Here is a 24,838-nt window from a genome sequence, read left to right on the forward strand (position 1 = left end):
CTCATCCGAGGACAGTGCCGGGCGCACTGAAACCCGTCTCATCCGAGGACAGTGCCGGGCGCACTGAAACCCGTCTCATCCGAGGACAGTGCCGAGCGCACTGAAACCCGTCTCACTTGGCCATTGCTAGGACCCTGCCCCCCCCCCACCACCCGGGTCTCTCCCACCTCCCTGGCTGTTACTTCTCAGTCTCTGTTTCTTATTCATCTCCCTGACCTCAGAGTGGAAGTGTCCAGGCTCAGACCTTGGGACTTTCTGCTTTTCTATTCTACCCCTTTAGTGCTGATGCCCACGTGTGCATCTCGTCCCCAGCCTCTCCCCAGAACTCCAGATTTGAAGAACTGCCCATCTACTCAGTATTTCCACTTGGGACCGAATCTACATCATCATCTCCACATGTCCAAGTCTGAACCCAGTCCTCTCTCCACCCCCATCTCAGCATTCCTCCAAGTGCTCAGCCCAAACCCCTGCAGTCCTTCTTGATCCTCCTTGTCCTCACAGCCCACAGCCAGAGAGAGAGAGAACAAATCCTGATGGAACACCATAGGAATCCCACTGCCTCTCCCCACACCCACTGCAGCCAGCCTGTCCGGGCACGCAGCGGGGCCCTTTCCCAACCACCAGCCTCAATCTGCACTTCCCCAAGTTTACACATGGGGAAACTGAGGCCTCGGGAGGGGAAAAGGCTCCCCCACAGTCACATAGAAACACCACAGAGTTAGCTGGAGCCTGAGACTCTGTCCCCAGCTTCTCCTGGGTTGGGTTTTCCCTTGAAGCTAGCTTAGCAGGTCTGATGACACGGCCAGGCTGTGCGAGTCTGTGTGTGTGTCCCTGAGGAACAAAGAATCTGCCAGCTGGGTTTATGTTTCAAGACGTCTGTCCTCGCCCTTGACCGAGAGATCTTACAGGGAGACTAGGGCCAGAGCCCCAGAGCCGGGTGGGGTTCGGTGGGGCTGGGAGGGGAGGGACATCAATCAGAAGCCGCCTCGTCTGGAAACCAGAGAGCCCCCCACCAGTGCCAGGATCTTCTGAGCTCTCTTAAGGAGGCCAGAGACTGCAGGGGAGGGCTGGCGTTCTCTCAGCATTTATTTCATACAGTTGTTTAAAAAGCTTGTTTAAAATATAGATCATTATATATATATATATTTATATATATAAAATATATAAAGAGGAATTGAGGCGAGCCACCCCAAAGGAAAAGCTATGTTTTATAAATATTTCTGTAGCTCCCACATCCCAGAGGAAGAAAAAAAACAAAACAAAAACATTTACAATCCAAGCTAGTGGTTCCATGTGGTTGGCCCAGCAGGCTTGCCCCTGGGAGAGCAGGGGGTCTCAAGGGCAGGGCCTGTAGGACTCTGAGGAGGGCAGGCAGATGCCCAGTTCCTTCCCGGGAGGCTGGTGATCTGGCTGTGAAAGGTCAAGTCTGTAGGAGTCTTGCCAAACCCATGCCCGTGGCTTCTTAGACCAGCCTGGAAGGCAGCAAGTGGGCACTCCAGGGCCTCAGGCTGCCAGGTTATTTTTAATCTTGTCAGTTTCCTTTGATGTTCTGGCCCTCCTCCTGTTCCTGGTAGCTTCCAAGTGGAAGCACAAACCACCTCCAATGCCTGGCATCTGGAATTCACAAGCAAACAGCCATAGGGCATCTCCAGGCTCCTTGGCGGGCCTCGGCGGGCCTCTGAGGGTCTCCAGGAGCTCCCACGGGGGCAGAGCACGCCTCACTTGCAGACATAGCGCTCCACCGTGCGCTCACACCTGCGGCAGGTGACATAGCAGCACCAGTGGTACTTGCAGTGGCACCGCTCAACCACGCGGTCTGTGTAGGGGTTGTAGCCGCGTCCACAGCACATAAGGTCGCAGCTGTCACTGCCGTGGGATGTCTTGTTGCATTGCCTGGCGGGTGGCGGGAGGGAGGGCAGGTTAGTGAGCACTTCTCTCAGGCCCAGCCCCACACTCTCAGCCATGCAGCCCGTGGTCCTCCCCCACCGTGGCTGCGGACTCATTCCCCCCTGGAAGGTGTCTTGGTCTTTGGGAATTTTAAATAATCCTCTTCCCCAAGGGGACTTCTCAGTTTTCCCTACATTTCTAACAGGCATTTATCAAAATGATGGGGGTGTTTTATTTCTTGAAGGTGTCTTTTTTCCTTTCTTCCACTTCTAAATTCTCAAGGGAGCCTCAAATCACTCCAATAATCTTATCTTCCTATTTAATCTTGAATTATATTGTAACAAATGTAAAGATTTATTTTACTTTCAGAATCCCAGGAAAAATTCTGAAACAGGCGGAATGGCACCGGATATGAGACAAGGGGAGTGTCTGGCACACGGTTCGTCGGGCAAGAGGGTCTGTCACCCCTTGCCTGCTGCCTGCCAGGTGCTTTTCTCCAGTATTTTGTCTTATTGAAGGAATGCAGGGTCCCTGGGTCAGTGGAATTACTGCGCCCATTTCACAGGCTCAGTGAATGAAGAGCAGAGGCCTACTCAGGTCTCACAGGAGTCTGAGGATACGCAGGGCTTAAGCTCAGGGGTCCTAAAACAGTCCACGTGTACTCCCCCCACCCTAAAGGGTGGACAGTCCAGGCTGCACTGAATCCTGAATTACTCATGTGGGAGATGACATTGAAGGTCCCTATAAAACCCAATCCTTCTGTTGCCATCAGTTCTGTCTAATGAACTGTGCAGGCTGACAGTTCCCTAGCGGGATAGGGATATCTTCATAGGACACAGCTGGGTCCCCCCCCCCCCCCCCAGCCACAGGGGCCAAGGAATCCCAGAATGTCTGAGATGCGCAAGTCCTAGAGATGACCAGTCCAACCCTCTTATTTCCTGATGGGAAAACCAAGATACAGAATGGGAGGGGACTTGACCAAGGTTACACAGGGTGAGCATGGGGTCTGTGAGAGTTCAGGAAAGCCTCCTAGAAGAGGAAGAGGAGGAGGAGGAGGAGGAGGAAGAGGAGAAGGAGGAGGAGGAAGAGGAGAAGGAGGAGGAGGAAGAGGAGGAAGACGAAGAGGAGGAGGAGGGAGAGGAGGAAGAGGAGGAAGAGGAGGAGGAAGAGGAGGAGGAGGAGGAAGAGGAGGAGGAAGAGGAGGAAGAGGAGGAGGACGGAGAAGGAGGAGGAGAAGGAAGAGGAGGAAGAAGAGGAAGAGGAGGAGGAAGAGTCATCTGGGCCATTTTATGAAAAGGGATCAGGAATCCAAGATGGAGAGGAGGAGACAGGGTGTTGGGGACGAACAGGCCAACCTGACTAATAGGAGCGAGACAATAGGCGGAAGGGGTAAGGCTAGAGGCGAGGAGGCCAGGGAGGGGGCAGGCAGAGGCTGAGTAAGAGGCCCTGGCCTGAGCTGGGAAGGGACCTTGAGGTAGGAAGGAAATGGAGCAGCTGTGGGAAGAGTCAGGAGGTGACAGTGATCTGCATGTGGTGGCCACAAGCAGTGCCAGGCAGGAGGCAGGAGGGAACAATAGGAAGAACACAGGCCCAGAGCCAGACAGACCTGGGTTCAAACCCCAGCTCTGCCCCTACTGGCTGAGTGATTTAAGGCAAGTCACTTAACCTTTCTGGGCTTTTAGTCACTTAGCACCATTGGTCCTCCTCAGCCTTATTCTGAAGGAAAGGGTGGTAGGCAGGGGACAGAGTTCCATTTTTATTCTGGATCCCTGACTCGAAATGTCTGAAAACCTGGCCTCCAAACTCCGAGCCGGAGAGCTTGAGGTGGTGCCTGGGAGGAGGATGTGGGAAGGTGGGACCTGGAAAAAGGGGTCAGTTGTGGCCCCAGAGAAGACTGCAGAGACACCTGGTTCCCAGGGAACAAGCACACAGGCTCTCAGAGGGAAGGTTTTGGGGGTGCAGGGCCTCTGGAAGAAGGATGACCAGAGAATACTGACTGCTGAAGAGGCCTTGGTCCGCCAGGTTGGACTGGAGGAGGGTGTCTTCCCAGTGAGGGGGCCAGTCTCTAAAGAGGTACCACCTGTACACATGCCTTTTACAGTTAAAAAGGCTCATTTATACCCAACCCCCTGCACTCTTAAATTCCCTAACCTAGTAAAGCTTACATATCCCTCCTCCAGGAAGCCATCCTTGATGCCCAGACTGAATCAGGATCCCTCTGGGTTTCCCTCACTCCTCGGCTTCCCTCTATCACAATCTGAGCACTTGATGTCTTTCTACTTCCCCAGCACTTGCCAGAGCCTCATGTAAGGTATGAGGAGTATTGTGGTTGTAAGCTTCTGAGATATTGGGGCTGTTTGTTACTGCAGAAAACACTGACCAATACAGGTGTCTGCAAAGGCTCATCATCAAAAGAATGGCTGAGAGCTGAGCATGGCAAGAAACCTGGGTTGGGGGGGTGCATTCTGAGAAAGCAAGGAAAGCAGCTGGTGCTGTGGGGTGGGGCCTCCTCATCAGTAGTTTGGGGGCAAATCCTTCGGGTGGAGATGGAAGCCTGAAGGATGGGAAGAGAGGGGAGACTGCCATTAACGGGCCTGTCCCATGGGACTGGGACTGCCCAGCAGAGAGGAGCTGCTTGGTAAGTGTAATTAGAGATCATTTGCCAATCCTCCCAAGTATATGGTATCAAGCCCATTGCACAGAGGATGAGACAGATCCTCCGACTAGCCAGAGGGATTTGCTCAAGGTCTAACGGCTGGGACGCTGCAGTGTCAGGGTGCAAACTGTCCTTTCCAACACACACACATCCAAGAAGAACCTCTGTTTGCTCTGGGGTCCTTGATGGGATTCCCCCAGCCCCTCTGGGATCTAGAATTCTCCACTCCCCACCCCATCCTCATCATACCCATCCTGACAGCCTCACTTCTTCCTGTCTCCCTGGCCTGACCTGGTTCCATCTTCACTCTGCCCAACCCCCTCAATCTGGCCTCCAGATGGGAGCCTGGGCCTCCCTGCAGAGCCTGCTGCCCTGGCCTGTGAAGACAGAGCTCCCCAAACCAGCCCCCCTCTCCTGGAGACAGGAACGTGGGCTGCGGAGGAAGCAGATGCTGGCCGGGCACCAACTATGTGCCAAACACATTCTCAGACACCCTCACTCTGGTTCAATATTCTTTTAACCCCACAGAACACTCATTCTATGGAATGCTATTAGGGGCTCCTTAATAAAAGAGTTCCACAGCCAAACACCTCTGGGAAACACAGCTTAGACAGATCCTTTACTGTGGGATTCCTCGGAGCCTTTAATACGTTCTCGTGCCTTGTGAATCGCCAGAAAATTTCCCAAATGAGTATGATTGTGGAACTGTCTCTATTATGGCTTCTCGGGACTGGCTTCCTCCAGAACTAGCTCTGGGAAATGCTGCTCCCCACCAGTCCCGTCCAGCACAGTAGGTCTGCAGTCATCACCGACTCCCTCCCCCTCCCCTGTCCGGAGCCAGCTTCAGCAGCCAGGAGGGGGTCAGCTCTAGGGACCCCAGCCTCAGCTCTGAAACTGGGGCCCAGGGGCGTGGGCGTGTACAAGTGGGGGGACACGGGACCACCATCTCCCCACAGCATGCAGGCAGAGCTCGCGTTCCTGCTGCACCTCTGAAGAGGGGCTGTCCTGGTGCTACCTGCACTCTCTGCGGACTTCCTGTGTCACTGCGGGCTGGCGACTGCCCCCACCGCCCCTTGTGCCTCAGCCCCTCATTTGTCCAGTGAGCAAGTTGTATGACATTTATCTTTCACTTACTCATCTGGCAACATTTCCTGAGGCTAGCACCTGTCAGTATCTCTCCCCATCTGTCTCCTCAGCTAGGCGGAAGGGGGGGGGGAGCTTCTCACCAGGCCCCATTCCTAAGGGGCCCCTGCCTTGGTGAGGTGCACAATAGCTATACCCAGAAGCTCTGCTTGGGGTCCCTTGAATCCTGGCACCTCCACTCAGTATTTCTGGGGCCACCTCCCTTGACTGGGCAGAGACTCCATTCTCCAAATGCCAACTGAGACCCCGCCTGGCACACAGTAGGCCTGCAGTCATCCCTGGCTCCTTCCCCTTCTCCTGTGCTGAGCTGGGATGGGGCATGTGCAACACAGCTGATCCTTTCCTGCTGGGGTAGTGGCAGGCCCTTACCTGTCTTGTGTCCCGTGGGAGCCCACCTTCTCGTTCTTCATGCAGAAGTCAGGTGAGCTCTGCAGATAGACGAGCTCTGAGTCCTTCACTGGCCGAATGTCCAAGTCCTTGGGCACCAAGTGCTTGCGGGTGCCCATGGGCCGGTGGACTACCTTGGTGGCCGAGAGGTAGCGGGTCTTCAGGTCAGCGGCCACATCCCGAAGCTCCTGCAGCCCCTTCCAGCAGGTGCGGATGGAGCAGGAGCCAGATACCCCGTGGCACTTACACTTCATTTCCAGGGAGGCGCGCAGAGCCTGCGGACAGGGGAGGGCATCGGGCTGGGTGGCCAGGGCCCCTCCCTGGCCTGCCCTGGGACCCAGCGCCCTGCTCCCCTAACCTCCTGTCCCTAGTGCTGGGTGCTCTCGGGGTGTCACTGTCTGCCTGCTCCAGAACTCAAGTGGCAGGGCTTTTTGCTTTAAAGCTTGGGGGTGTTGTAGGTCCCCAGCTTATCCTCCAAACTGGGGGGGGGGCAGCTGGGAGGGGCTGGAGGAGTGGCGTTTGCAGGATAATGGATGCCATTCATATACATACTGCATACCAAGTGCTCTACCTGACACAAATTATGGCTTAATTATCACTGCAGCCCTTCGTAGGAGGTCTCATTATTTCCCTCACTGCAAACGAGGAAATGAAGGCTCAGACAGGCCGAGTCTCAGGCACAGAGCTGCAAAGCCAGGAGACCCTGAAGCTGGGATTTGAACCCAGGTCTGATGTCAAATCCAAAAGTCGTGGCTTTTAATAGGTCCACGCTTTTTCTCACACAAAACCTGGGCTCACTAAGTGTTTTTTAGGGAAAGGGGGGGAGAAGGAAGGGAGGGAAGAAGAAAGGAATGAGGAGGGAAGGAGGAAGGAAGGGAGGGAAGAAGAAAGGAAGGGAGGGAGAGAAGGAGAGAGGGAGGGAGGGAGGGAGGGCCGGAAGAAGAGGCAGGAGTTGATGCATGAGGATGTTCTCTGGCCTGGCTGACCTTCCCCTCCACTGCCAGCACTCCTGCCAGGTGGCCCTCAGCAAGCCACTCCACCACTCAGTGCCTCTGTCTTCCTATGTGCAGAGTCAACACATAATTGTTACCTTGCATTGTGAAATATAAAATTTAAATCAACTTCGGCTTTGAAAAATCAGTCTAATAATTTGGTGGAGGGGGTAGGCTTGGGCTTGGGGCTCGGGAAGACTGGTCCTGCCTTCAGAAGTAACTGCCCTGCCACCTTCTCTGGGCCTCAGTTTCCCCTCCCCACGAGGGGCATGAATTAGATCCTTTCAGTTCAGCCATTTAACCCTTGCTTCTTTGCATGTAAGACTGAAGCCCTGTGCCTAGGCCAGTCCCCCTGCCTGCCCTGCGCAGACAGCTACAAGGCTGTTGGGTCCCCTGGGCATAGCCCCTTCATCAAAAGATGGGGAAACCGAAGCACTGAGGAGGCGGGGACTAGCCCCAAATCACTGGGTGAGTTAGTGAGAGCATCGGTCAAGGTCCCAGGGCTCCTTCCCCTAACTAGTGCCAAGAAGAGGGGAATGAGGAAGTCTGTTTGAGTATAAAATCCAGAATTGGCGCAGCAGAGCCTGTGGAAAACTCAGGAATGAAGTGAACATGACTGCAGGGCATGCTCAGCCTCCCGAAGGTGGGGAGGTACATCTGAATCATCCAGGAAAGGTAACCAACCTCCAGTTTCTCAGCTCAGCTCTCTGCCAGCACTGACCACCTGGTCCCTGAGGCACCATCCGCCCCTCGCAGGCCCTCAGCTTGGGGAAGAGGGACTGTGCCCTTTTGCAGATGGCCCCCCGGAGGCCAGCTCCTTGGCATCAGGGCCCCCAGGACAAGCCCAGTGCTCCCCTAGGCTGAGCACCCTGTTTGGACTGCATGGAGGGAGGCAATGGATGTGCCCGGCCAGCAGAAGGTTTGGGCCTGGCTGTGGGTGAGAGTGGGGCTGGGTTCTTGGGCTCGGGGCTGGTTGAAGGGCTCCCACTGAGCCTCCCAGGATAGGAGCTTCGAGTCCTGGGTCTCTGGCCAGGTTCTGCTCCAGACCAACAATGTGACTTGGCTTCAGTTTCCCCAAACGTTTAAAGATGGTCTGAACACCATAGAATCCTCACACAAGGGAGACCAGTGAGAGAGGAAGGTTAGGGCATGGGAACCTCTGGACTTGGAGCCCCACAGACCTGGGCTCCATGACGCCCTGTGTCCTTGGTTGAGCCACTCAGCTCTCTGTGCCTCACTCGGTATGTCTGTAAAATGGGCCTCACAGGGCTGCAGGGAGGAGGTCATGAGATGCCAATGCCCTGCCCCTCCAGGGCCCCATTCTCCATCTGTAAAGAAGTGATAGCAGTACCTCCTTGCAGGCGGTTTGGGGACCACAGGAGAAAAAACTCATCAAGCACCCAACACAGTATCGGGCACACAGATGGGTATAAAGTTTTTTTTTTTTAATTGTCAAAATATAAAAAGGTCCATTTATTCATTCTCCCAATCTTTTCTGGAGTGAGGTGAGGAATGATGGAAAAATTGATAAAAGATGTTACAGAAAACTGTGTTTCAGAGGATAGGGTGGGTTTTGGAGGCAGAAGGGAGTCTCCCTTAGATCCCAGGAGAGGACTCCTTAGGCTAAGGCTCGGTTAGTTGCCTCACAGCTTCTCCATGTCTCCTCCCCACCCAGCCTTGGCCAGGAGCCCCAGAGGAAGAGACTGAGGAACATAACCAACAGGAGCTCAGGAGCACAAACCCTCCATTTTATCTATGGGAACAACTGAGGCCAGAGAGGAAGTGACTTACATACAGAGCCAATTGCTAGAGCCAAGGTGGCAACTCAGAGCTTCTGACACCTAGCTCAGTACTACTTCTTCTCTGCCAATATTCCCCAACCCAAATCCCAGTGGACACCCTGGAGGAGGAGGAACCAGGCAAGCCCCAAGCAGCTGGAGAAGGAAGAGCCGAGGGAGGCCTGGACACGTCACTGTGGGTGTGTCAGGGCCTGTCCCCCCACCACCCCCACCTTTGGGGCACACTGGGTGGCCTTTTCTGGCCGATTGGCACAAGCACAACCATCTGGGGTGGTTGGGGTGGGTGGTTACCTGTCTCCCCACTTCACTGTTGTGTAGACGCATCAGTTTATTGGCTTGGGATCCTGTTTTTTTCACCTTCATAGGAGCATCGGAAAACTTGGCCCCCATGAGGAGCCCGTAGCTGAGGTTGTCCGCACATCCTCCCCAGCGGTTCCCGGGCCCGGGTGGCTCACCTGGGACGGGGCCGCAGGAGCAGCCAGGCAGGTCACCGGAGGTGCAGGCCCGGGCGATGGCGTGGCTGATGGCGGCTGCCGACAGCGCATACACGAAGGCCGACTCCCGGGTCCCTGTGGGGAGGTGCGGGTCAGCCCGTGTGGGGGGACTTGGGGACAGCACCCAGCCCAGGCCTGAGGGCCTCCTCCTGGGCCCCGACCTGCTTCTCTGAGGTTGGGTGGGCACACGGGCTGCAAGCAGGGCAGAGCAGGTGGAGGACAGAACTTGGGCCATCAATCTGTCACCCCACATTATCCCACCAATACACTTAACTAGCACACTCCGACACACAGGCCAACAGAGCCCCACACTCACACAGGCACTCTCACTCCCACACACCCTTGATCCCGTGCTCGCCCCCACCTGCCCTGCCCTCCGTGTGAGGGGCTGCTTTAGAGAAATGAAGGCCCAGTCCCTGAGCTCCGTGAAGAGAGCATGACCTGATGGGCAAGGGGAGTGTGCAGAGAGCCTGCTGTGGGTTGAAATGTGCCCCCCAAAATATCTGCTCAAACCCTGACCCTCTTTACCTGTCAATGTGACCTTATTTAGAAATAGGGTCTTTGCAGGTGTCACTGGCTAAGATGAAGTCATACTAGATCAAAGTGGACCTTAATCCAATGTCTGGTGTCCTCAGAGGAAGAGGGCGTTTTGGAGCCAGAGACACATAGAGGGAGAAGGCCACGTGACAGAGGCAGAGACTGGAGACTGGAGTGATGCAGTGATAAACAAGGAAGCAGGGCAGCACTGGCTACCACCTAAAGCTACAGGGAGGCTAGGGAGACCCTTCCGTAGCACCTTCAAAGAGAGCACGGCCCTGCCTACGCTTCGGCCTCAGACTTCCAGCCTCCAGAGCCGAGAGGCAACGGATCGCTGCTGTCTGAGCCACCCTCACCTCGTCTGTGGTACTCTGTCACTGCAGCCCTGGCACACGGAGCCAAGGAGCCTCAGCTGTGGGTGGCTTGGCCTTGGGTCCAAGCCCTGGCTCCATCTCTTTACTAGAAGGCTGCTTCTCCCTCTTGAGCCTTATTTTCCTTAACTGCAGAATGGGGATGAGAACACTTACCTCACAGGCTGACTCTACTAGCCTCACAGGCTGAGTTCAACTAATTCAGGAAGAAAGGAAGCTTTGTCAGGGCCACACAAACATCAGCTGTTACTGTGCAGAGCACTTGGGTCCATTAGGGCATTTATGCCTATCAAAAGCCTATCATACACACGATCCCCAATTCCACCTGGAAGCCACCTCCTCCAGGAAGCCTTCTCCACAGATGTTCTTTAGTCCATACATCACTTTGTGGATCTCACAGCAACATTAGTTGGCCCGGTCTAGAATTATCTGTGAACACCAGTCTGCCTCAAGAGTAGGTTCCATCACATTCTTGCCCCCATATTCCCTTCACCCCCCAAGAGCCTCCCTGGCACCATTAATTTCTTCCTTCATGCATTAGGGTACATATGTATTTGAGCCATCATTCAGGTTCCCCTGCACTGGTATATTCACTCACGATATGTTTATTCATTCATCAATTCATGCCGAAATATCCAGATCTATGATTAATTCATCTACCCATCCATCCATCCACACCTCTAATCGTCTGTGTATCTATCCATCATCGATCTATTCACTCATCCAACCCATCACATATCCATCCATCCGTTCACCCATGAATTCACCCACCTATCTAAACACATATATTTATGCTTGAATTCATCCATCCCCAACCACATGCATTCTGCAGGTCCTAGCAGCCCCTGCTGGCTCCCTACCTCTCTCCAGGTCAAGCAGGTAGTTGGGGGCCAGCTCAATGGAAGAGCAGTTCCAGCGCATGTCTGCAAAGGCCCTGCGGCAGGCCTTCATGACCTCACGGGCGGCGTGCACGATGGTGTGCATGAGCTCCAGGTTGCTGCGGCACAGCTGCACCTGCGCGGACACCAGGCCCTCCAGCTGCTTGCAGTGCTGCGTCTGGTTCAGCACCAGGGCTGCCGGCGTCTTGGACAGCGCCCTGTGCACCGCCAAAAGGCAACAACGATGAAAGGAGAAAGTGTGTGAGGAGCCAGTTGCCTCTACCCATCCTACTGGCTCCAGCCCCTCCTCAGTGGGCCCTGGAGCCTTTGCTGGAAGGAGCCAGGAAACCAAAAGGCAAAGCATTGTCCCCAACAGAAATATAGCTCCTTCCTCTGTGACCTTGGGCACATAATTGTCCCTTTCCAGGCCTCGGGCTCTTGTTCATAACATAGGATCACGACCTCCATCCTACCTAGCCTTTATTATAATTCCACTAACAACAACAAAAATTACAGTTTGAGAGGTACTCACATCCATTGCCTTGATTTAGTTCTCACACAGCTGCGAATTATTCCTCTTTATTTAACATTCATTCAACACTGAGCACCCACTATGCACCAGACACTGTGCTAAGTGCTAGATTTTTATAATCAGCATCATAATACCTATTATTAATTAAGCATTTACTAGGTGTACAACATGAGTTAGGAGCTTCCCATCACTGTTTCATTCACTTACTAAACTCATTTATTAAGCTATAAAGTCCCCTATACATGCAAGGGATTATTACTGAAGTATTAAAAAACCACTCATTTTGTGATAAAACGTACTTAGCCATGAACTTGCTGTGTGACCTTAGAAAAATCACTGTATCTCTGAGCCTCAGTGACTGCACCTATAAATATATTTCCTAGAATGGGTTCCAGTCCAGTAAAACTCTGAAAAGGGGAGCCATGGTCAAACATATATTAGGGCCCTGAGAAACACTGCCACAAAGCAGCAGGCTTGGTTTCATTTAACTCCTCGTCTACTGAGCACAAAGCCCTTGCTGACCTCACCTGTGCGTTGGGAAATACTGGGCTCGGTGGTCTCTATGAACCCTGGCGACACTATAGGACCTAAGAGCTTCCCAGATCCTGGCCCTGGGCACTGGGATTCTAAGACCCAAGGACCATGGGTCCATCCTGGACAGGCCTTTCTCCTAGGCCTTCTCTGAGGAGCAGACTGCCTCAGGTAGCACCTTCTCTAAGTGCAGGCAAGAGAGGCCCCAGAGCCTTAACGGGTTAGCCCCCTTCCCTCAGAGACCCTAGAGAGACATCCCTACCTTCCCAAACCGTGAGCACGGAAATGTCTGGTGCACCTGGATGCCAGCATCCAGCACCCAGAGCAGACCTCAGGCATGGTTTCTCGATCTCAACTGAACTGTCTCTTCCTACCTGGCCTTCTTTGCTGCTGAGGCCTGCCAAAGTGGGTACACCTCAGGGAAACCGTGGTCTAAATTCCTGCAGCCATACTGGGTGCATGTGACACACAGCGGCAGTGGCCAGCCCCTCAGCTGTGACCTCCCCCCCCCCCCGCAGGCCCTGTCCTCACATGCAGCCCCAGTCTGCAAAGCCTCTCGGGCCATTCCTCATCCCACTCTCACAACACCCAGGGGAGAGGACTGGACGAGATGATTATCCTCCCTTTGTACAGAGGAGGACGCAGAGGACACCCAGGGCCTGTGTGCTCGGCCTCCTCCTGACTCCAGTCTTCTGCACACAGCCTGCCCCTCCCGGGTCCCCTTTCTGCTGGGCTGGGGGCCGTCCACACTCAGCTATCCTGAGCCACTCTGTCCTTCACCTCTCCCAGCCCTCTTCCTTCCCCTCTGAGCCAGTTTTCTGTTTCACGACAGGTAGAATTAACATGAGATGCACCAGAAAACTCAGGTGCAGTACTGAGCACGCAGTGAGCCCTCAAGTTGCGTGGGCTGCCTCCCTACCCATCCTGTTCAGCTCAAGGAGTGGGGTGACATGAGCCCAGCCTTTCCTGGGGAGCTCAGTTCAGACAATTCCTGAATGCCCAGTGCAGTGGCTCTCAGGGAGGTACGCTCTGTGCTCCCAGTGCCTGGGGACGCTGGGCCACTCTGGGTCTCAGCCTGTTCATCTCTGCATTCTTCAAGCATCTGCCTCCCCAGCCAATGGTGAGAGGTTTTAAGAGGGACACCCCAGTGAGGATACTTCCATACAAGGCTCAGACTGCCCAGGTGGGAGGTAGACAAATAGGAAGTGGTCTGGGTGCCCCTGGTGGGCACAGGATGAAGGCTGGGAACTGCTGGAGAGAAGCGGCTGGGACAGAGGTCTGCACGGGGGTGGGGGAGGGGAACACCCACAGGCGCGTGCAGGCTGGGAGATCAGGAGGCGGGAGGTCGTGGGTTCCACTCCTGAGGAGGGAGATTCGGTCATCTGGTAATTAGTGGTAATGACCGTATCTAACTAAGTCCCCCTTAGGGAGGTAATCAAGGATTAAGGCGGAGGCGGGGGAGCTGCCCGTCTGGACATCTCCACTGGCTTGCCTCACTGCAGCAGACCCCTAATTGAAAACATTTTGGTTTATCTGGGGGTGGGGGCATGAGTGAGCGGGTGGAAGAGAGGACAGGAGGGAACGGAGAGTTCACAGGCAAGGCCTGTGCCAAGAGCTGCTGGGATGGCCGAGGTCTCTTCATTCAGGAATTGGAGGTTCTTCTGAGAACGTCTGGGGTGCAGAGACCTGGGTTTCAACTTCAGCTTAGCTGCTCACCCAACATGTTACCCTGCAGAGCCTTAGCTTCCGCATCCCCTTGTGTAAATGGGGACACTGTGATCCAGAGAAGGGCAAGGCTTGCCCAGACTTCTACACAGCCCCTCAGAGGCAGAGCCAAGCTGGAATCCGGGTCGCCCAGATCCCAGGCTAGGGCTCTTTCACTCCTATTTTGGAGAGGAGGGAACTGAGGCTCAGAGAGGCTAACGCGACTGGTCTGAGGCCTGGCTCACGCTGCTGAACTGGCAGAGCTCAGGCTTCCACCTGTTCTGCAGCAACTCTGTCCCTTTGGAAGACTCCTAGGACTCTTCCTTGAGAGGCCCTGCCCCCGAGTGAGGAGCAGGCTTGAGGCTGCCCAGAGCAGGTAGAATGGCCTTTATGGGCCCTACTAGCCAACCTGGCCCTTTCCTTTTTCTTTTTTCTTTTTTTCCAAATGAGAGGAGGGTAGATAGAGAGACAGACTCCCACATGCACCCTGACCAGGATCCACCTGGCAACCCCTACCTGGGACCAATGCTCACAACAAAGCTATTTTTAGCACCTGAGGCAGGGGCTCCATGGAGCCATCCTCAACCCCAGGGTCAATGTGCTCAAACTAATCAAGCCATGGCAGGAGGGGGAGAGAGAGAGAGAAAGAGAGAGAAAAGAAGGAGGAGGAGGAGGAGGAGGAGGAGGAGGAGAAAAAGAAGTAGTAGTAGTAGTAGTGAAGAAGCCAATGGTCGCTTTCCCTGTGTACCCTGACTGGAAATCAAACCCAGGACATCCACACGCTAGGCACTCTACCACTGAGCAAATCAGTCAGGGTTCTCCCTGGCCCTTTGCCTTCACTGACACCCCCAGGGTTCATAGGAGGCTGAAACCACCCTCCCCCACCCAGGGCAGCCAGAGAAAGTACTGGACAGCTCACGTCCTACACTTGCTGGTCTGAGAATCTCCCAGCACCTGACTTGGGTGGGAGGTGAGCTAGTAGAGGGGCCGCATAAGTTATTTCTGGGCAGCTGCTTCCATAAGCTGCCAGTCTGTCCCCCACTCTCTTACCCTCCATCCCACCAGGAAACTCAGGCTGAGTCCCAGGTGTCCAACAGGTGGGCATTCCAGGTCACTCAGCCACATCTGGTTTCAGTTCCTATGTCAATGGCCTTTTTTATCTTTAGCTCACTTTCCAAAACCCAGGTCAGCAGGACCCCCCAGGGCAACCCCAGGACAGCTGAGCTTTCCTGGATGAGTCCTGGGGGCCTCCTACCAGCACTGTATACTTCCCTGTTCCCAACTCTCCTGTGGCTGCCTGCCACCAACAGGCCACAGACAGCCTAACTGCTTCTGCTGCCTACTAGTTGTGACAGCCTGTGAGACTCCCTGTGCCTCCATTTCCTTTTCTGTTAAATGGGGGTGAGAGCAGAGCCCACTTCACATGGTGGTTGGGAGACTTAAATGAAACACTATATACAAAGCACTTATAACTGCTCGGCTTGTAGCAAGGTCATATATGGAAGACCCTTGAACCCCTTGGGGGTTAGGAGTGCCCACCTCCCCCACCCTTATGAGCAGTCAAAATCTGCATATAACTTTTGACACCCTCAAAACTTAAGTTGCCCCTCAGTATCCAATGGGGACTGATTCTAGGACTCCTGTGGATACCAAAATCCATAGATGCTCAAGTTCCCTATATGGCATGGATCAATACATACAGCTGGCCCTACATATACGTGGGCTCCCAACTACAGATGGAAAACAGTACAGGTACTGATTGAAGAAAAACAACCCACGCATATGTGGACCTGTTCAATTCAAACCTGTGTTGATCAAGGGTCATCTGTAATACACACACACACATACACACACACACACACACACACACACACACACACATTATTCTTAAACTACACTCCTTCTCTTTCTTCCTGCTCTAAATTCAGCTCCAGCAAAAGTTTAACCACTCTAAAGAGGTTTGGTTTCATGGAGCATGTCTTCTTGGGTTCTGTTCCCATAGCCATTAACTAGCTGTGTGACCTCGGGTTAGTTACTTAACCTCTCTGTACCTTTGCTTCCTCATTTGTAAAATGGTAGTGATTAGAATATCACTACCTCATGTCTACAGCTCTTGAAACAGTGTCTGGGATTTACTAGTAGGCTCCTATAATTCCCTGTTTCCCACGTGCACAGTCCTACCTCTATGCTTTTGTCTCAGCTGTTCCTCCTGCCTAGGGTGCCTGCTTTATACCCGGCCTTGGCCATCAAAATCCTATCTATCCTTCAAAGCCCTGCCCAAAGTCACCTATTCTAGGTGGGACTAACTGAACCTCCTCTGGGCTCCAATGCTCCCTCTCTGAGGACACAGCCCAAAATCCACTTTGTTTTTTTTTACATGTCCACCTCCCACAAGAGGTCCTTATGGCAGACATGGAGTTGTACCCATTTTTGTGGCCGCCTCAGCTATGCAGTGGGGCCAGCATGCACATTGGCTTTAGCTAGCTATCTATTCTAGGCCCTCCCTGGCCACATGCCAGCGTGGGGGCTGTGCAAGTCACACACTTCTCAGAGTCTTAGTGGTCCCACCGTAGCTTAGGAATGATACCAGCATCCCCCACAATGTTATAGAATAAGCTCAGTTCAGCCTGACACTACTTGGCTCTTTAGCAAATCCTTTCCTTCTATGGGCCTCAGTTTACACGTCTGTAAAATGGTGGTGGGTGAGGAGGGCTTGGACTCCCTGATCAGAGGTTCCCACCAGCTGGGACAGTGCCAGGTACTGGCAGTAGAAGGAAGGTTGGTGATTTCTCACTAGACTAATCAGTGAGCAGCTGAGAGGCCTCTGAGCCCAGGCTTCTTACAAACAAAAAATGCAGGAAGATGGGGCTCCCTTCTTGAATCTCCAAGTAATTGACAACTCAGCCCTGAGAAGGGCAGGGCTAGTGACCTCGAGAATGTTTGCTGGTGGCCTGGCCACTATCGCCGTCTCCCAGCTAATCCATGTACCTTCCTCAGACCCTCCGCAGCCCCCATAATCTGTCCCCTGACTGTCTTATCTGTGTGGCTCCCCACCCCCACCCCAAACTCCAGACTGTGTCCTGTCCTGGACTTTCCCATCACTCAGGGAGTCTCTCCACTCAAAGTGCTGTCCTTCCCACTGTGCCCACCTGCTACACTCCCAGAGCCTCCTAAGGCCCAGCTCAGGGGCACTGCCCCTGAAAAATCTCTCCAGGGCCTCAAGTGTGTGCACCCCACCAGGTGGTCTCCCCGACTCTGGGCCCGCACTACACCACCCTGCTTTCTCCAAGGCACTTAGAGTTATTTACAGCCTGGGCTTATCTCTTCCAGTCCAGAGGGCAGCTCCTCCAGAAAGGGGCTGGATTTGACTCCTCTCTCCACCCCTGCAGGGCCCACAGCACTGCGCAGAGCAAGCCCTCCCTTCTGCTGGATGGAAGGGCGCCTCTCTCTCCCACATACCCCACCATTAATCATTTCTATCTGAAGAAATACCCTTCACATGTGCGCAGCATCTGACAGTTTATGAGGTTCTTTCAAGAGCCGCTTCTCATCTGATCTGAGTGAGGTACAGCCGCTTACTCTCCTTTGACAGAGGAGGATATTGAAGCTTCCAGAGGCTATGTGACATATCCCCAATGTCACTCAGGTGGAGGGGTAAGGACTGTTTGAGGACCTCCATGTGGGGTCAGGAGACTGACAAGGAAACACAACATAAGAGGGCCCCATGTGCAGGGTGCAGACCCTCTTGACTGTGCCCCTTGCCCACGTTGTCTCATTTCATTTGCCCCCGGGGAGGTCCTGCCCAACCCTCAGCTGCCCAGGACAAGGTAGTTCCATTGCCCTCCACGCCCTCCCTGCTTCATAACCCTTCGGGAGGTAAGGACAATATTTTGCAGAGATGGGAAAGGAGGCCTAAGAAGAGCGACTTGCCCATGACCCCAAACCAACTTCTGCTCCGGGTCTGGGACGCGTTTGCTCCATTTACGAGGCCCCTTACTGCTCCCCGGCACCCCCTTATCCCCCGCCGTCTATCCCGGAGCCCATCTGCGTGGACACGGGGTTCCTACTTACAGCCACTTGATGCCATAGCACACGCCAGTCTGGAGCACCAGGGCGAAGAGCAGAGCCTCACAAACCTGCGACCGTGCCCTCATCGTCGCGCGCTGGGCGCGCCTGGGGTCGCACCCTGGAGGAGCCGCGCCAAAGTTGCACCGCGCGCACCGCCACCGCAGCTAGTCCGCGCACCGGCTGCCTGCAGTCGGGGAGAGCGGGGGCGGCGGGTTAGGGCGGTGCGCGGGGCTGGGGCCCGGGCGGGGGTGGGGGCGGGGGGCGTTCTATTCAAATTACGGGGGGGGGGGGCGGGCTCGGGAAGCCGAGTGAGCGGCGGTTGTCACCTCCCGCCCAGCATATACTGGACTCAGTCGGAATCTGGCTCGAATTAGGTGCCGCTGGAGCGCGGCCGAGAGCGTGCCCACCTAGCACGGCCCCCGGCTGCTTCTTTGTGCCACTCGGCTGGGACCCGTACTGCAGGCAGGAAGGAAAGTGGGCGACAGGGCTAGAGACACCGGAGAGACCCGGCAGGGAGACAGCAAGAGGAATAGATGCTCGGAGACCGAGGCTGAAAGACACTGAGCAGAGGAGATGCCGGCAGAGACACGTGGAGATGGGGAAGGGACCTGAAGGAGAGGGAGAAGGAAGCCGCGGGCGGGCCAAGGAAGGAGCAGATTTGGGACCCAGAAACTGGGTTCTTATCTCCGCAATAGTAATTATTATATTATGGCCCTGGTGATTTCCCTTTCCCCCCAGGCCTCAGTTGATCCTTTCTGTATACTGGAGACACAATTGTGATTCAAATTGTGATAACTTAATCTGTTCCTTTACCTAACAGGATCACATTTGCGCCCCCCAGCTATCCTGTAAGATAGGTACTATCACAGCCCCCATCATACCGATAAGACTAAGGCCCAGGGACATTAAATGGGGCTGTTCAGTCAGTGAGCGTATATCTACAACACCCCGTGTTCTCCCACATCTACACAGGGGTCCGATGAGATCACGGACTAGGAGAAGACAAGGACATGGAGGCTTGCTCTGGCATCAGTTTCTCAGTCTGTGAAGCGGGGGTGGAGAAATGAGATGGCAAAAGTCTTTGTACAGTGAGGGCTATTAAGGATGCCAGGTTTCCTAGTCCCTCTCCAGCCGACCTCCTTCAGAGGGTCTGGTGGTGCTCAGGCCAGAGCGCGGGCTACGCAGTCTGGCCTTGGATAAGCAGGAAAGCGCACCCGGCCAGCACGATGCCACCTCCCGCCGCCAGGCGGCGCCCTGGGGCCGCAGAGCCGCCGCTACCCCTCCCGCCTGCAGGCCGCAGAACCACTTTCTCTGGATTTTTTTCCTTTTTTTCCCCCCTTCCTTTTCTCGCCTCATTAACTCCCTTCCCAGTTTCTCCCAAATTTACCAACACCTGGCTCTCTCCTGGACGCATTCACAACCCCAGCCTCTTTCTCCTGGGGAGGAGCAGAGACAAAGGGATTCCTTTCTAAAGGTTTTGGGGAGTTGGAAAAAGTAGGCGCCCGTCCTAGAGGGGGAGTTTGAGCGGGAAGCGAGCGCTCTTACTTAACTCTGTGAGCTTGTACTAGTTCTTCACCACAGCCAGCCTCAGTTTCCCCCTCTCTAAAAACAAGGGACTGGACTTCACGGCGCATCTCCTGAGGTCTTGTCAGCCTCCCAGCAGTCTGCGGGGCTTTGAGCTCTCCTCTGCACGGGTTTCCACTATTCCATATACCTGTGTAGTGTGTGCAAGGACTTGTGTGCCTTAAACACACACAGATGTGAAACCCTGCTGTTTTCTGGAGCCTCTGTCACAATCCAGAGAAAGGCAGGGAAAAATAATCTGAATTAAATTTATTTTCTCCTTCGCAAAGTCTCCCATTAGGCGTCTAACAGAGACGCTGGCTACAAACAAGCGGGTTAAGTCTGGGAGGGGGGGGTCTCAGCGGGATTCTCAGTGTAACTGAGCCCCCTCTTCCCAGCCAGCCTGTATTCAAATTCTTTGTCTACTGGCCTTGAAAGTTTACCACACTCCTGAGAGCTAGAAAAATATCTTGTGGATGGGGGGGAGGGGATCATACCTCCAGTCACTGTCTCTCTTCGCCCCCACCCTTCCCAAAGTGTAGGCTTCCCTCGTCCCCGCCTCCCAGCCGCCCAACATTCCAGGGTGAAAAAGGGGAAGGGGCTGCACGAAGAGGGAGAAGAGGCTAAGACTCACAGCGGGGTGTAAGTGTGCAGCTCAGCTTGTCTAGAGAGAGGAGGGGTGGCCCATGTTACACAGCAAACGGAGACCCAGGCCTCCAGCTAGTTACTCCAGTTCTTTCTGAGCTGCCCTGGTGGTCCGGGGCTTTTCCGCCACCCGAGCACGTCGCTTGGGGAGGCAGTGCTTGCTCTGGGCCTCGGGGCGCTGACGGATTATTCCTGTCCGGTTAAGAGCGTCCAGGACAGCCGCGTGGGCCTCTGGGTCACCCTCAGCCTGCGCCCGGTGGGTCAGGGCGAACTCGCCTCTCGGAGCCCCCGGCCCGCCAGGGGGCGCTACATCGGGGTTCAAGGTAGGATAGGAGCGGGCTCCCGGTGGGACTTTGGGCAAGTCCCCTCCTCTTCTTGGGCCCCAGTGTCCCCGTCTGAGGATGGGATGAGATGCAGTGTAAGTGCCCTCTCAGTTCTGGTTGTCCTATAAGACATCCACTTGCCGCTGGCAACCCTCAACTGTCCGACCCATTGCTTCGGGCCTAGAGCTGAGTCTCCCTTGGGACCAGGCGCACAGTGGGCCCGCTTCTCAGCTCAGTGTCCTTGGAGAGATAAGCGGCCCCTTCCTCCCCACACTGGGGATAAGATCCAAAGTAGCCCGCTTCCCGCGGGCTAGAGACGGGGCCGCCGGGGATGTGCACGCTCTGAGACGCCGCAAGCGCAGGAGCCGCAGCGCCGCTCCAACAGGTGGTTATAAGGCTTGGACTCTGAAGTCCCTAAAAACCCCGCTTCCAGGGTAGCCGCCCCTTTGAGCTAAGCCGGCGGGGACATGTCGAGCCTCCCCTACCCGGGAAAGCCTGCGCTGGGCTGAGAGCTGGCATCGCGCGCCGGGGCAGGGCGTCCACGCCGCGCGTAAGGTCGGCGCCGGCCGGGCCTGAAGCCTCAGGCTGCGCAGCTCGCAGAGCCGGCCCCGCAAGCCGGCAACGCCGATAGACCACTTCAAGATGACCTGCGATGCGGAGCGAGGCCGGGCCCGCAACCCGGCTTTGACCCGAGCCGCTCGAGCATTGAGAGAGGATCTGCTTCGCTGCGGACTAAGCGCAGGGTTACCCGCGGCGGGTTATTTTGGAATTGGGAAGGAAGGGCTGCGGGAACTCCGGGTGCCTCCAACTGACCTCCGCCCCCAGGGCCCAACCCCGAGCGCCTAAGGACCGCGAGGGCATAAAAGTACCGCGGCGCCGAGAGGTGGGAGGTGTGGGGCGCGCGAGCTCAGCCAGATACTCGGGAGGCTCCAGATGTGCCTCACGGCCGGGAGAGGACTCTCCTCCTTCCCACCACCAGCCTGGAGCTCAGGTCTGTAAATAAATGGTCGGTTCTCCCCCCTCCCTGACTCTTCTGGGACCGAGTCTCACAGCGAGGCGTCCGCCCACCCGCCACCCCCCAGTTTGGTGGGAGCTGCCGCGGTTCTTTGCCTTCTGCCACTCTCCCCCGCCCTGCCACACACCCTCCGCCGCCAGATCCACGTCCCCCACCCCCGGGATGGCTAGGGCATGACCTCATCGCGGGCCGACTGGGAGGGAGGGGGTCGGCCGGGGGGAACCAGGGCCGGGAAGGCTCGCGCTGGCCGCAGGAACTACACAGCCGCCTCCATCACACAGCCGCGGACGGCCCGCGCCCGCGACCCCGGGGGCTGCGCTCAGTAAGGGGAATGCCTCGGAAGAGAGGTGTGGAGGAGGGCTTGGTCTGCTCATCCGGGATTGAGTGCCCAGCAGGGTTGAGCCGTCCCCGTCGGACTCGGACGCCCTCCACCCTAACAGGTCCCTGCTGAGCACCCGCCTGCTGCCCGCAGTCACTGCTCACCTCCTCGGGGGCTCGCCGGCGGGTCGCGCCCGGAGCGGCCGGCTACTCGGGTCGGCCAGGGAGCTGAGATCGCGGCCCCCAAGGGACCTGAGCACTCTCCTGTTTGGGCAGGCGGTGAGGGTGCCCTTTTGGCAAAGCCGCGGTTGAAGGGCGCCCACCGGGATCCTGGCAAGCCGCGGCCGGCTCAGGTCCGGCGAGGACTCTGGTGCAAACTCAGGCTGCTCTGGTCTTTTCTCAGTTCCCGGAGCCTGTGCTCGCCTGTGCGCCCCAGCTCTGCTCCTGGCCGGGCACGGTCTCCGGCGGGGGCCGCCCAAACTGCTTTATAAGGCACCGGCAGCTGCTTTGATCCGCCCACGTCAGCGCGCAGAAACCCCACGCGGTGGCTCTGGCTGCGCGCGGGGGGTGGGGGCGGGGTCCCCGCGGATGCCAAGGTCCCGCGGCTACAGCGGCACAGAGGACTTAGTACCCTGTTTAGTTACAAAAATGAAACTTACTAACTATAACTGGTGTTTACAAGCGAGCCTGCTGCGTGCCTCCCGAACGTGGGGCCCAGGTGAAGCAGGTTTCTAAACCTCGCAACAAGCCCTGCAAAAGAACTTCATCGACCTGTCTGGTTTGACAGAGGAGCAAGCCAAGGCTCAGAGCGAAGCCCGCTAAGGTCTCATCTGGAGCCCGAGCGTGTCTGAATCTTGCAGCTAGGTTACTATAGGTGCTGGGGGGTCCGAGAGCCGTGTTGGTGTTCCAGTCCGTCCTTCCTGGTTCCATCTCTCAAAGCCTCTAATTCCAGTTCAGCCATCCTGAGCTCTCTGTGTAGAAAGGAAGCCCAAGGGCTCTGCTCTGGGAAGCGCACTGTAAACCATAGGCACGAAGGAGGCAGGCGTTGGAGCCTCTAGGGTAACTGTTGGGGAGCCTCTGGGCACCTTGCCTCCGGTCCCCAGGGGATCACCAGCGGAGGACTGAGTTTCAGAAGCTAGAGGGGACTACAGAGGTGCTTCCTGAGCCGTGTAGATCTGGCCTGGGCTGGCGCTGTGTTTCTGGGGCAACTTCCCTGGTACTGGTTGGGTGAGTGTCCATCCCCCTAGTCTCCCACTTTGGCTTTCCTGACTAAGGATGCACGTCCCTGTCCCTACCCCTTCTGCTGGGCAGGGCTTCCTTCTCCCTCAACCCCCGCCCCAAGGACCCCAATCCCAAGGATGATCTAGTTCAGTTCATTAGTAGATGCAACATACACTGAATGGAATGAGGCTTTTCTCAGATTCCCCAAACCTCCTGGGACTCTTTTCCCCATTCTTTGCTGCTGCCATGAAGTGGCATCCAAAGGCTGCCCGAATCAGGTGCCTCCACATACAGCAAGCACATCTGTGTCCACAGAATGCACTCCAGGCTCTCGGCCACATACTCTTCTCACACCGACAGCTAGTCCCCCTTGCACACGGTGCTGGGACATATCACCCCACAAATGATCACAAACACACTCAGGATGCCCACACACTCTCAATAGCATATACAAGTGAAATAGCCACACACATCTTCAAGATGTAGCCAAACACATGACTGTCCCAACCAGTTCATGCACAAGCAATAATGTGCTTCCATACACACACAGCTTCCAAGTGTGCAACACCAAATGCACATATACTTGTGCACACAGTCACAGAAATGTCCTTGTGAACACGTGCAGTCAGTGTAAGAGCATCCAGGAGCCCTATCTCTTCTCCTAGAGCACTGAGGTCAGTAAGAGCTGTGCAAAGCTAAGGGTTATAAAAGCTTTGGGGAGGTAGTGGGGCTTTGGGTAGGGCATCAAAGAAGGGGTGGGTAAGACAAGGTTGCTCCACCGAAGAAGCTGGGAGCAAAGGCCTCTAAGATCTTAACTGAGTCAAGAGTATCCTTAGCTCTTCTACCCCAAGTCCTTCTGGCCATCACAGCCAGAAGCCTTCCAGGTGGTCTCTGTCCAGATGGGATGCACTTTCCTCTAGGTCTAGCTTTCTGCTCACTTGAGAAGCTAAATAATTTGCCTCCACACATTGGCATGAGCAGTCCTTTGGCCTGAAATCTACTCTAGTTCCCAGCTAGAGTAGGCACAGAAAGCAATTTGGAGTCACATATATTTAGGTTCCAATACTGACTGCCCAATTTTATTTTTAGCGGTGTGATCTTGAGCAAGTTGCTTTAACTCTCCAAAGCGTTTGTTTCCTCAGATGGGAATAATATAATCCCACCAAATCCTTTATGTCCTCCAAGATGAGGATTAGTAACCCCATTTCATAGACGGAGATGGGGAAGCTGAGGCTTAAAAGGGAGAGGCTAGCAAGCAATGCAGCTGACATTTGAACCCAGATCTTTCTGGCTGCAAGTGCACTATAGCTGGTAGCCCCCATTGAAACAGATGGGAGGATAGTGACTTTCTATTGTCTCGAGAGGGGAGAGAGGAGAAGATCTCAGGATGACTGAAGTCCAGCCATGACCTTTCCTGACCTCTTTCACGTACTCAACCCTTTCTCCAAAATCAAGACCTAGGCATCAACTAAGGCTGGAAAATGCTTGCTCTGGACGAAGAAAGGGGATGAGGAAGTGAAGGCAAAACCTTGGATTGAGAGTCAAGGGAGACCTGGGGCAAGGTCTGCCCCTCCCTGCACCCAGCCTCCTCATTCGTGTAAGAGGGAATATTTACCACCTCAGACATGCTGGGATTCCCTGAGTCACTTGTGAGAATAATTTTTTCATCTCTAGAACCAACTGACCTCCCGCCTTCCCTGTTCCTACTCCTCCCTTCTGTCCGAAGCCTCCTCAAGGGTGTCTGTGTGTCAAGCCTGTGCTGTCCATCTGGACG

The 24,838-nt window shown here is 55.2% G+C and overlaps 1 protein-coding gene across 2 annotated transcripts; it reads right to left on the bottom strand.

The window, feature by feature from the left end:
* Positions 1–1,077: 1,077 nt before the first annotated feature.
* Positions 1,078–22,288, bottom strand: WNT11 (Wnt family member 11). Of its 2 annotated transcripts, none has more exons than XM_066360692.1 (6): positions 22,009–22,288; positions 17,983–18,163; positions 11,127–11,362; positions 9,156–9,433; positions 6,056–6,348; positions 1,078–1,893 (listed from the first exon to the last, which is right to left on the bottom strand). In XM_066360692.1, the coding sequence occupies exons 2-6, from the start codon at positions 18,063–18,065 to the stop codon at positions 1,719–1,721; spliced, it is 1,065 nt and encodes a 354-aa protein (XP_066216789.1). In that variant the 5' UTR covers positions 18,066–18,163; positions 22,009–22,288; the 3' UTR covers positions 1,078–1,718. The 2 variants fall into 2 exon arrangements, with proteins under 2 accessions (XP_066216789.1, XP_066216790.1); XM_066360693.1 differs by lacking the exon at positions 22,009–22,288 and adding an exon at positions 20,177–20,223.
* Between the last annotated feature and the right edge of the window lie 2,550 nt (positions 22,289–24,838).

This window comes from Saccopteryx leptura, chromosome 1 (assembly GCF_036850995.1).
Source record: "Saccopteryx leptura isolate mSacLep1 chromosome 1, mSacLep1_pri_phased_curated, whole genome shotgun sequence".
Taxonomy (NCBI): Eukaryota; Metazoa; Chordata; class Mammalia; order Chiroptera; family Emballonuridae; genus Saccopteryx; species Saccopteryx leptura.

What these genes read in the sequence shown, in the direction of transcription:
- WNT11 (XM_066360692.1), bottom strand. Translation starts at nt 18,065, where the DNA reads ATGAGGGCACGGTCGCAGGTTTGTGAGGCTCTGCTCTTCGCCCTGGTG. An exon ending in TGCTATGGCATCAAGTGGCT is followed by an intron (nt 11,363 to 17,982) that starts GTAAGTAGGAAC and finishes GGCGGTGCACAG; the next exon opens with GGCGCTGTCCAAGACGCCGG. An exon ending in TCCCACGGGACACAAGACAG is followed by an intron (nt 1,894 to 6,055) that starts GTAAGGGCCTGC and finishes GCCACCCGCCAG; the next exon opens with GCAATGCAACAAGACATCCC.